Source organism: Apium graveolens, chromosome 5, assembly GCF_009905375.1.
Source record: "Apium graveolens cultivar Ventura chromosome 5, ASM990537v1, whole genome shotgun sequence".
NCBI lineage: Eukaryota > Viridiplantae > Streptophyta > Magnoliopsida > Apiales > Apiaceae > Apium > Apium graveolens.
Window position 1 is genome coordinate 6,676,163 of NC_133651.1, and position 12,470 is coordinate 6,688,632.

General features: G+C 31.2%; 1 protein-coding gene and 1 long non-coding RNA gene across 3 annotated transcripts; one reads left to right on the top strand and one right to left on the bottom strand.

Moving 5' to 3' along the window:
• Positions 1–4,412: 4,412 nt before the first annotated feature.
• LOC141662120 (uncharacterized) lies at positions 4,413–10,617 on the bottom strand. 2 transcript variants are annotated; one of them, XR_012550256.1, is made up of 5 exons: positions 10,329–10,617; positions 8,418–8,512; positions 8,153–8,309; positions 6,723–6,884; positions 4,413–5,792 (listed from the first exon to the last, which is right to left on the bottom strand). It is a non-coding gene; the product is annotated as an uncharacterized LOC141662120 (long non-coding RNA). The 2 variants fall into 2 exon arrangements; XR_012550255.1 differs by having other exon boundaries at positions 4,413–5,787; positions 10,329–10,615.
• Positions 4,454–8,057, top strand: LOC141662119 (uncharacterized). The gene is made up of 7 exons (XM_074469169.1): positions 4,454–4,672; positions 4,800–5,037; positions 5,123–5,313; positions 5,506–5,741; positions 6,362–6,605; positions 6,759–6,866; positions 7,657–8,057. The coding sequence occupies exons 1-7, from the start codon at positions 4,454–4,456 to the stop codon at positions 7,777–7,779; spliced, it is 1,359 nt and encodes a 452-aa protein (XP_074325270.1). The 3' UTR covers positions 7,780–8,057.
• Positions 10,618–12,470: the final 1,853 nt, after the last annotated feature.

The following is a 12,470-nucleotide window of genomic DNA, read 5'->3' on the forward strand; positions in this document are numbered from 1 at the left end:
ATCTGGAAGGCATATGACCCGGAAATCATTCATGTACTAACAATGATTTGATTTAATGAAAGTTATCTTTTTTGCTGACAAAAAAAAAGTTACTACCGTAATCAGCTATAATTCTTTAAAAAAAAATCAGCAAAAACTTTTATAATTTTATGACGGTCTTTATGAATAAATTATTAAGTGTTACCTTTTTATTAATATTTAGTTGTATATTGTTAAAATTTGCAATTATGTTTTAAGTATCTTCTTTTTCCATAAAACATTTTTTGTTGATAATAATAATAATAATAATAATAATAATAATAATAATAATAATAATAAATATATTAACACCCATCATTTAGAAACCCATCCTTAAACTCCCGATTTGCCAGGCTAATTTGTTACTGTGAATTTCATTTTTAAGAATTATCATTTAGGATAAAATATTGAAAAATGGACCAAAATACCTGTTTTTAGATGTCCTTTTCTTCAAAATACCCATTACGAGATATACGCCACTTCCGTGGAGTATCATATACGCCACTTCCGTAGAGCATTATATTTTTTTTTGAAAATTAAAATATTTATTTAATATTTTATTATTTAAACATGTATCATATTTATAATTTTAATATTTTATGGTTTAATAATTTTTCGTTTGGGGTTTAAATATATTTTAAAAAAAATGAATAAAAGTAAAATTGATTTAGAATTTATGGCATCCTAAACCTTAATTAATATTGTGGACCTTAATTTAATAATTTAATAATTTTAGATGATATTTTAGTGACACAGGAGTATCACATGTTCCTCTAGTGACAAAGTAGTACTCCACTAAAGAGTATTGGGTGGGTATTTTGGGGATTAAAATTTTGTTGGGTATTTCAAGTAATGGTTATTTAAATATGGCTATTTAGGATTTTCACCTTAAAATATTTATCATTTATATTAATAACTTTTTAGGATTTTCTTTTTCAAAGACCATTGACTTTTATATATAACATATGGGTTCATATATATTTAAAGATCAGATAAACGATAAATTTTTTTAATTCTTCTTACATTATTACGTATTATATATGCATAAATGAATTTAATTAGTATTTTTTATTGAAAGTTAGGTCTGTGATTTTAATAATTATATTATATTCTATATATAATTAGTGTAAAAAAGATAATGTGGCATTGTTGTCATAGTAAAATAGTCATTTTATTCAATAATAATATAATATTAAAGAAAGTTAATATAATTTATTTTTAGAACTACCATGTTCTAAAAATTAAAATAATAAATAACTTATATTTGCTTTAATGATTATAATCAATTAAATAAGATTGATTGTTTTGGGAAAATTAAAATTTTTATAAAAGCAAATAAGATGGAGAACAATATTATATAAATCTATACTATTATATTACAGACAAAATAATGAAAATTTGGTTGGTAGTCGATCTGGTCATTGTAATTATAGTAATATTTAAAACACTCTCATAAATAGATTAATATTTATAATAGAATTATTTAAATACAAATAAAATTATAATATGTCTAGTGGTCTTGATTTAAACAAAATAATATATAATATAAATCAGAGATGGACTAAACAAAATTATATTGTTGATCCAATCTTAAATAGAAAAAAAAACTACATACAGTTAGCTGGATTTGCAGCCTCAGACTAAAACAAAATAATAATGACTAATAAAGAATTTGAAAGAAAATTCGTTTGGTCGATATAATGTCATCAGGCTAAAATAAAATAATAAACGGGCTAAAATAAAATCAAAATTTAAAAAAAAAATCATTTAGTTGATATAATGTTATCAGGCTAAAAGAAAATTATATATTATCCATTCGCTTCAAAACAAAATAATATTTACCCCAAACTAAATTAAAATTAAACAAAAAATTAAATATAATTAGCTGGATTTGGTTGATATAACGGGTCTCAGACTAAAACGAAGATTTGTTGTATCATGCTAAAACAATATAATAAATATTACTGATCTGGTTAAAAATTTTTTTATCAAACCATGCCAAAACAAAAATAAAATTTTAAGCGTAATATGTTGATCGGTATAATGTTATCACACTAAAACAAAATATGTTATTTATTCGATTTAAAACAAAATAATTTTCACCCTGAGGTAGAATAAAATTAAAAACAAACTAAATATAATTAGGTGCTTATAGAACGAGTGATATTAAAACAAATAATGTATATTATTGATATACGTTAAAGTAAAATTAAATTCCAAGTAAAGATGATTCTTATGTTATGAATTTGGTATTAAAATACAAATAAAATCTACCGTTAGTAGGTTAATGTAGGTTTAGAAGAGTAGTCCTAAGATCGAAATATTAAAAGTTTGATATTAGGTGTGTGGGCACAATGTTTGGTTTATAGAATTACGTGTTTACTTCAATTTTTATAATATATATACTATTTTATAAGACAAAAATATAGATGGTTTCTTACTTAGCATAATTGTGTCGGATTAAAATAAATCAAAATATGTTATTCATCCGGACTAAAAAATTATACAATTAATTTATGTTAAATTAAAATTAAACTTAAAATAAAAAAATAACTAGTCCCGTTTTATACTTTTATATGAGTTAACATAAATTTTTTACCATTGATACATAATTTTTTTTGACCATAAATCCGATTTTGAACAAATCAAACTTAATAAATTTAAATATAATTAGTTTGATTTGGTCGTTATATCAAATTAAAAATAATTCATTTATAAGCTAAAATTTACCTTTAAATTAAAACAAAATTATCTTTTATAAAAACACATATAAACATCAATAAAACTATATCTTTTAATCATTGGCATTTTTTTAAACTAAAATATCACTAACTTATACATGTGTATATTTAAAATTATTAGCAAACTATATTATTAAAAATTTCTAATATTTAAATTTTCACTTCAGATTAAATTTAAAAAATTTATACTCCCTCCGTCCCGGTGAATTGTTTACGTTCAATGTTTGCACATATTTCGAGACTTTTATAAAGTATAGTTTCATAATATTTTTTTAAATTTTTTTTGAATAAAAAAAAATTTAAAAAAATATTTGATCTCATATTTTTATTCAAAAAGAATTTCTTAAAAATAATAATTCGTGGTCAACCCTCCTAAATATGTGTGTCAAAAATAAAACGTCATATATTAAAAAATATATAGAGTATTATATAACTATATTTTAAATAAGTATTAAAAAACGTGCCAAAAAAGGTAAAGAATGAGTAATTACGTGGAAGACAATAAGTGTGGACGAAATTCTTATAAAATTGAGCGACCATCATTCTCAGAACTGTAACAGAACAGGAACCAAATCCTCAAGAATCCAGGCAATCTGCTAAAGAAATTTACTTTCAGTGGGGGCACTCTAGCAATTTGGACCATCTTTAAAATCACAATTTCAACACAAACCAAAAAAATCAGTTTCATTTTCAACTAAGTTTATCTTGGTTGTCATTCAAATCAGATTTAGATTATATACACCATCACATCAATCTCACAATCGTTAGGCAATTCCTGGTTCTACATTAGCTTTTGATGTTACTAATTAAAGTTATTCTCCGTAATTCCGTAAGAAAAGAGTGATAAAGCAATGGCTAAATTTAATTTACAATAAGATAAGCAGATCAACAAGAAGCTTTATATTTATCCTGTCAAAGAATAGTCATTGGAATGCAGAGAAAAAAGATATTAAGATTCGGTGTAGCTTTCAATCAACCAAGTAGGTCCTGAGTTAAATCAGCAAGTGGTCCATCCACTAGGAAAAGAAACAATGCAGACAAAAGTTGTTATGTGAACTAATAGTTATCAAAAAAGACAAAGTAAAATGAACCAAAATCTCAAGTATTGATTTAGAGTGAGAAGAGTATGGCTGAACTTGGAGCAAGGCTTGTAGTGAGCATTGATTTAAAGAAGAAGGCCTGGGAACAAAAACACCCCCTCCACAACAGATGGCACCCCGACATACCTCCTGTTGCGGAGGTATCAGTCGGGGAGCTTTTCAGGGTAGAGATGGTGGATTTTAGCGGGGTGGAATCACTAAAGATTATTCTGCCCTTGACATCAAATATGCTGATCAATCTATAGTGAGTCAGTTTTTTGATGCACTTGTATGCTTTTATTTCTGGAAGGCTTATGGCTAATCTAATCATTATCGAGAATTTACGGCAAAATTCAGATATTATAAAAAAGAATCGATGTAAACAAAAAAAAATTAGTGAATCTTTTTCCTTGTATCTGGTGAACAACTGAACAAGGACAACTAGATTGTTAATAGAGTAAGTGTAGATGTTGGAAAGTGATAGACTTAACTAATAAGAATAGAAAGTGACCTGGACAGATTTTTTATGAAGTTTAGAGACACAAATAATTGAGGATCAATTTGTCATTGGAACACACACAACTAGATCTGTTCATAGACTATCTCAATTCATCCATGGCTCCTCCAACTCCAAAACTTATAGTATCCGTAGACCTAAAGAAGAAGCCATGGGAACAAACACTGCCTCTTCACAACCGGTGGCATCCAGAAATACCACCAGTTGCAGAGGTTAAGACTGGCGAGATGTTCAGGGTAGAGATGGTAGACTGGACAGGTGGTGCTATTAAGGATGATAATTCTGCAACTGATATAAAATATGTAGATCTATCAACTGTAAGTATAATATTTATCTGATATGGCAAATCCAGTATAAACTCCAAATAGAGTGTAATGAATTAGTGAAAATGTTTTAACTGCGTTGAAGCTGAGCAACTAACACTGATCTCTGAAACTGTCTTAGGTTCACTACCTCAGTGGTCCAATTAGAGTTGTGGATAAGGAGGGTACTCCAGCCAAGCCAGGCGATCTTCTAGCAGTTGAAATATGCAACTTGGGTCCTCTTCCAGGAGATGAATGGGGGTTCACAGCAATATTTGATAGAGAAAATGGTGGCGGATTTCTAACTGATCACTTTCCCTGCGCAACCAAAGCCATTTGGTATTTTGAAGGAATATATGCTTACTCTCCTCATATACCAGGTTAAACTTCTTCCTAGTGTATTCAGTTTTTCTGTCATTTATTTATGCAACCAAGTGTATTAACAAATTACACTACTTGGAACAGGGGTGCGGTTCCCAGGTTTAACTCACCCTGGAATTATTGGAACTGCTCCTTCAGTTGAGCTCCTGAATATATGGAATAAGAGGGAAAGAGAGCTTGAAGAAACTGGGCATCAGTCGATGAAATTATGTGAGGTGCTGCATACTCGACCACTGGCAAATCTACCCTCAACAAAAGGATGCCACCTTGGCAAGGTACGCAATAATCATCTAACATACTAGCCTTGTGCACTCCAGAAGGCTAACTACCTATTCCCGAAGAAGTACTTCAAAATAAGTAATGCAGACATTTAAAATAATGGTAATGTTTGAATACCACAACATATGTTAAGGCTATATTGTGAATTGACCAAGCTTATGTTAACACTCTTTAAGATTTTTGTCTAGATTCAAGGACAAACACCTGAATGGGAAAGGATTGCTAATGAGGCAGCCAGGACAATTCCTGGAAGAGAGAATGGGGGAAACTGTGATATAAAAAATCTTAGCAGGGGTTCGAAAATATACCTTCCAGTATTTGTTGAAGGTGCTAATTTTAGCACAGGAGACATGCACTTTTCACAGGGTGATGGTGAGGTATCATTCTGCGGAGCTATTGAAATGAGTGGGTTTTTGGAGCTCAGGTGCATTTCATATATCATATAACTAAATTTGAATATGCTTTCAGACCTGCACTTCAGGTAAAAGTAATTAAAGTCAAAATAATGAATAAGAAGTCGATCATATTACTTATATGGAACAAATATATCTTACAAAGAACACGACATCCTGTCAGTATCCATATCAAAATTACAATCTAATGCTTGGTTTTATTCCTAATAAATTATGTTGAATACAAGAAAATATGTACAGGTTTGAGACGCGGACACACACAATATTATCATAAAATTAGAGCAAGTCATGAGAACCTTTCTCAGGAGATGCTCTCTCTCTCTCTAGACCATGGAGCCCATAAAATGTTAACAAGTTCACTCTAATACCTTATCAAGATACCTCAAGAATAAAATTCCATGTCTTGAGCTTCTTGAAAAGACAACCAATATATCTGACAGGCTTTAATTGAATTACCAAGTTTTTGTATCATGTCCTAGAAGAATCTTTATCCCTAAAACTTCTATCACCTGCCAAAATTTGCTAAGTTCACATCAATAATTGCTTTTTTCTTGTGTTTTTTTCAAATAATAACTAAAATATCCCTTCACATTCTTGCTTAGATCTTAATGAAAATATTAATTTCTCTTAGGTGCGAGATCATTAGGGGTGGAATGAAAGAGTACTTGACTCCAATGGGACCAACACCTCTTCATGTAAACCCAATATTCGAAATTGGACCCGTTGAACCAAGATTTTCAGAGTGGTTGGTATTTGAGGGCATCAGCGTTGATGAGAGTGGAAGACAACATTACCTTGATGCCAGTGTTGCTTATAAACGAGCAGTACTCAATGCAATTGACTACTTATCAAAATTTGGGTACACGAAAGAACAGGTATAAGATTGCTTACAAAAAATCCCTTATATGATTCATGTCATTTAAACATGCACCTGCCCATACATTTTAAACAATTCAATCCAGGTATTAGAAGTTCAAAGTTTTAACTAGTACCGAGGACTGACATCAGGTGTATTATGACGCCTTTAGGTTTATCTTCTACTCTCGTGTTGCCCTTGTGAAGGAAGAATTTCAGGAATAGTTGACGCCCCTAATGCAGTTGCTACTCTTGCTATCCCAACCGCTATCTTTGATCAGGTAGATAATTTCAAATTCCTATCCACATGATTAGTGTTTCATATAAGGTATATAACATATCTAAACATTTAGCACTATTCCGTCAGAGAAAATAAACTACTTTCCATTAAGCAGTAAGCACCATCAAGAATCCCAACACAATAAATGTCCTAATATGAGTACTTGTAATTTGTTCTATATTTAAGCAATTGAACAATTGATATATAGTTAAGACCTTGTATTACTGAATTAGTTTCAAAAAAACGAATTAAAGAAAAAAAGGCAATTTCTGTTAAGAACTGCCACCAACTCTCTCTCATTTTACTTTCACCCTCTAGAATAACTACTGCGTATGTTTGGTCTGGTTTTACTGTTTATCTCTCTAAGTTTTCTGTCTAATCCCTATATTTAAGATTTCTGCATCACAAATTCTCATTGTATCAATCTACATGTTCTGAAACCTTAGCTCCTAACAAATACCATCAATGGTGTTCGCAAAATCAGGAAATTCATATAGTACATCTGGACATTAATGTTTATAGAGTTCTGGAAAGCCGGAAAGGGTTTACCAAGTCTTGTTTCTCACCTCTTTCTACCATCACCATATTGGCCACACAAAAGGAAAAAAAAGGAAAAACCAAAAAGAAAATGCACATATCCTGTTAGGCATTAAAAATCCTGAACATGAAATCAGAGTACACCTTATTATCATGTGTCATTATATAGCTAGACCAGGCCTCGAAAACTTTAATATTGCGAGCTTATATGTGTATTCTATGATACTGTAGAATTAATATTGTTGAACTGGCAGGATATTCGTCCAAAAGCAAGCAAACTGCCTGTTGGACCCCGGCTCGTTAGGAACCCAAATATCCCACAATGCACTTATGATGGAAATTTGCCTACCACAAAAAATCCGTGTGCATCAGATTGACTACTCATGAGGAGAAAAAGCAGAAGCAGGTGATACATTGAAGATCGTATCGTATATCAAGTCGACGTACAGAAATGAAGTAAGGCACAAGGTTGGGTGATGAGAATATCTGTTGCAAAAGAGCCCAATTTCTGATTGGTTATACAACCAGATACATGAAATAACAATGCCCTGAAAACCAAAAGAACAGCAGCATCACCCTCTGTTATTTTCTATTTGGATGGTTTGATCTTAATAAACATTTTGGATGGATATATTTATTATGTCTTACAGTCTAAGTGTCAAGTGTCAACCCAGAGTATTTAAACAACTAAGAGTGAGATTTGCTTAGTAAAGTAAAATTCAAGTAAGGAAGGGTAGAGACTTGACTAACTCGATATTAAAATTTAGTGTCTGAAAAGAAGTAGATCTCCCGAATTCCGAAAACTCAGGTCGAGTAGTTGCATAAACATACAGTTTAATCAACTTATGATATCACTGTTAGTGATTGACAATTTAGACAGATTATGGGATGGGATCACAAGTAAGATCTGAAAAAAAACATAAAATATTGTGAAAAAAGCTATATATTTATAATACTTTTCACTGAAATTGCTTAAGAAACTTTATGAACAACAGTATCGTAACTTCTAACTCACCGAATGCAAGGAAAGTCAATCGAGCTGCAGTAACATATAATGGCTGTCACCACGACTAAAGGTCCAATTCCAAGCTCAACACCTGTAGAAATGGTCTGCAAAATCTAAGAGATCATTATGATAACTCAGATTATTAATCAACATGCAATTTGTAGTAGAATAATCACAAAATAAAAAGAAACTGATCTTCTAAAAGAAGATCGGTCCTTTCAGAATGCATAAGCCAGTAGAATCATGTCATCATGGGCACAAACTGGTGGCTATTACTGGGAAAAGCACATAGAAATGTAGCAGCATAAAGTAAAGGATTACAAGAAATTTGAACTGGAAAATTACACCAAATATATACTCAAGGAGAGACATAGATTTGTGCATCTCTGTGAGTTGGCAACATGCCTCAAGTTCCAACCACAAATGTGAAATTCCAGCCAGACGGGGAAAAAAGCTAATTTGCACACAAATAAGAGTTTATTAAGAACAGAATCAAATGGATGATTTATAGTTTACTTGTAGAATTAATAGATAAGCAATATAAACCATTCTTTCCATATATGTTGTGGATAAATTCCCTTAACTTTTCCGAAGCATAAACTGAGCAAGCTTGAAGTGCAATTTCCTCCTCCCTGCCTGGAGCTATTTCACTTGTATTGACAATAACAGGAGACAGGGAGGAGTTACATCTAGTATTCATAGTTTCTGAGGCACCATCAGAACAATGTATTCGGCATACATGGTAATAGAACCAATATTACAAAACTCTCCATAACTTTATTCCTTAAAGGCACCTCATAAGTCAGCGAAAAATATCTAAGCTCTTCTATACATCTTTGATCCTACAAAGGAGTCTTCAACTCTTTGTGTCTATTCACTAATTCTACCAGCTAAACTGTATACAGATCTTTCCAAATACCAACCATTTCCATTCTAGTGAGTTCATTAATTTGGCTCCTAGCCCTTGTGTGAACCCACTGTTAGGGGAAGGCTAAGCCCTAGACCCCCAGCCTCAGGTTTTCGTATTAGTGCATGTCACTATCTTACAAATTCAAGATTCTTCAATCGTATATTAACATTAAATCCTAATTTATCAATTTTAGATTGCCCGGTTGAAACATCAAAGGTAAATGAAAGGCACCCTGACTGTGTGATAAATCTTTGACACACTAAGCAACATCACAATGTCTTTGAATACTCCTACACACAATATTTATTAAAAAAAGACATTTATAAATCTTAAGATTAATATCAAAATAAGAAAATAGCTAACAATGGCTTGTAGCCTAATGATTTTCTATTCATTAAGTTCCGAACAACCTATGCGGTGGAGAGTTCAGTTTTACACAATACACAAGTCATTTTGGTACGTTGTACTATTGGGCACCCTTTACGGGATGTCGAAGGTTCAAACCTTGTCAAAAACAAGTCGGGTGTGTGAGTGTGTTTAACTAGAAAAAAAATACTATTTCAGTCGATGATTTAGAATCGATCAATACTGAAAATATTAGCAAGATCAGGCCTACAGAGAACAATTTCAGAATGTGAATGAAATGGACAATTACTTAAATTAATTATGATAATCAGTGTGAACTTAGCTTTAATACGAATTGCTTAAGTTTCTATTAAGACATGTTAAAACATAAATAAATTACAGGAGATGCAATCAAGCACAAAATGAATAAATATAATCATACAAAATACAAAAAATAACAATATCTAATCATAACAAGATTTTTTTTGACATCGCTAATCATAACAAGATTATTAATGATATTTATGCAAAATTTCATTCTAAAACTTGTATAGTTGTGCATTGCATGGAAACATATTAGTATTATTTTACTAAAAACTAAGCTGAATAAAACACAAATGGTGGATCAAAATGAAAATTTTAAGTTTGAGTGAGATGTGTATAACCTGAAGAGTCCAAGGTTTGAGCGAGTGGCGACCCAAGCAGAGCCTTCCGACCATGCCGGTTGTGTTTCTGTGACTGTACGACTTGTATTCATGTCTAGAGATATCAAGTATCAAGCCTATCTTTAATTTTACTCGCATACTCAGAGAATCTCCGAATAAATTCTTTAAACCAAAAAAAGGAACAAAAACTCTCAAAGTCTCTTCAAAATCTCAAGAGTTGCTCAAAAAACTCCTAAACAAGTTACTATTATATGCACTCCAAAGTTATTTATCACAGCAATGGAGGGAGTGACCATGTTTTAGAGGGGAAGTACTATATACTAATATATATAAAAGTGGTCGAGTAAGCATTATATGCTCTTCAATAAATAGGAAGGTTTTGAAAATGTTAAATTTATAAGGAGGCCCAAGGAGACTATTAAAGATGATTTTTGTGTTAATTTTGTTAAAATATGACTTAGGAGGGGGAATATTGCAACATTAGAGCAAGTCCAACAGTGTTTAGCGTTTCTTATAAATATTATAAAATATTGACTTTTAGTGATTTAAGACATGATTTTGAATTTCAACTTCAACAATGATTCTCATCTTCATTCCTTATTAATATTATTATATTAATAAATTTGAAAATATATGAACAAAAAGTGGAAGAAAGAGAGAGAAAAGTAAAAATAAGAGAGAGAAATGAATTTTTTGTTGCTAAAAATGTTATAAGGGAACACTAGAAAGTTCCTTAAAGAATCTTTAAGAATGAAAGTCATGTCTTAATGATTTGATTTAAGAGCAAGTCCAACAGTCTCTTAATAGGTTTCTTATAAATATTATAAAATATTAATTCTTACTGATTTAAGACATGATTTTGAATTTGAACTTCAACAATAATCTTTATCTTCATTCCTTATTATTATAATAATAATAAATGTGAATGAGATATGAAAGGAGGAGAGAGAAAAAAAATAAAAAGAAGAGAGATAAATCATTTTTTTATTGATAAAAATGAAATAAGGGATGACTTATGGTTCCTTAAAGATAAGGTATGGGAGAGGTGTTTTAGTGATATGAGAGATCACTAAGACACTTTTGGAGTGCAATTTTTTGTCATATTTTTTATATTTGAAGTTAATAACAAGTTTAAGGGAGCTGTTGGACTTGCTCTAAGAGCATCTCCAACAACCTCTTTAAACAAGCTTTTAAGTGTAAAAATAAATAGCATTGTCAAAATTGGAGCTTCAATTGACGAGTATGTTCATAAACAATACTCGCGTACTTGTTCAAAACTCATAATGTTAACTTCTTTAATTTATGACTATGAGCGCAGAAATTTGTTGACAGGGATAAAAGTTGCTAGAGCTACACTAGCCATTTCTCACATGTTTTTTTAGGACGATTCGTACATCTTCATTCTTCACCAAAGCAACTACTGAGAGTGCTCAGCATGTCTTCTCTCTTCTGAATATTTTTTAGCAAGCATCCGGTTAATAAATAAATATGGACAAATCATCCATATTTTTCCGCAATAATATTACGACTTTGATAAAGGAAGACCTGTGCAATCAGCTCGGATTTCATGAAGCAGATGATCACAGTTTATACCTTGGTTTACCTAATGTTATAGGTAGAAACAAGAAGGTTATCTTTGGGTATATAAAAGAAAGATTGCAAAATAAAATTCAAGACTGGGATAAAAAGATGCTACCAAAAGAAGGGAAAGAATTACTCTTGAAAATGTTTTCCCGGACTTTGCCAAATTATTCCATGTCGATGTTCTTTCTTCCTCAGGAGTTATGTAACCAATTGGAGAGGATAATGTGTATTTTTTGGTGGAAAAACCAATTTTAATAAAGAAAAATGTATACACCGGAAAATCTGGGAGAATATGAGCTTCAAGAAGTCGGATGGAGGAATGAGATTTCGATGCCTGCGTGATTTTAATATTGCACTATTGGGTAACCAAAGTTGGCGACTAGTAACGCATCCTGAAAAGTTGGTCATCAGAGTTTTCAAAGCTCTGTATTATCCATAAGGCACATTTTTAAACTCCAAGATCGGTAGTAATCCTAGCTTCAAATGGTGTAGCCTCTTGATGACTCAACCAGTACTGAAGCAAGGTGTGGGTCATAGGGTAGGAAACGGTTGATCAAT

Excerpts from the sequence above, each read along its gene's own strand:
- LOC141662119 (XM_074469169.1), top strand. The coding sequence starts at position 4,454 with ATGGCTCCTCCAACTCCAAAACTTATAGTATCCGTAGACCTAAAGAAG. Across the intron at positions 5,314-5,505 it reads AAGGATGCCACCTTGGCAAG|ATTCAAGGACAAACACCTGA; the intron begins GTACGCAATAAT and ends ATTTTTGTCTAG. Across the intron at positions 6,867-7,656 it reads CAACCGCTATCTTTGATCAG|GATATTCGTCCAAAAGCAAG; the intron begins GTAGATAATTTC and ends TTGAACTGGCAG.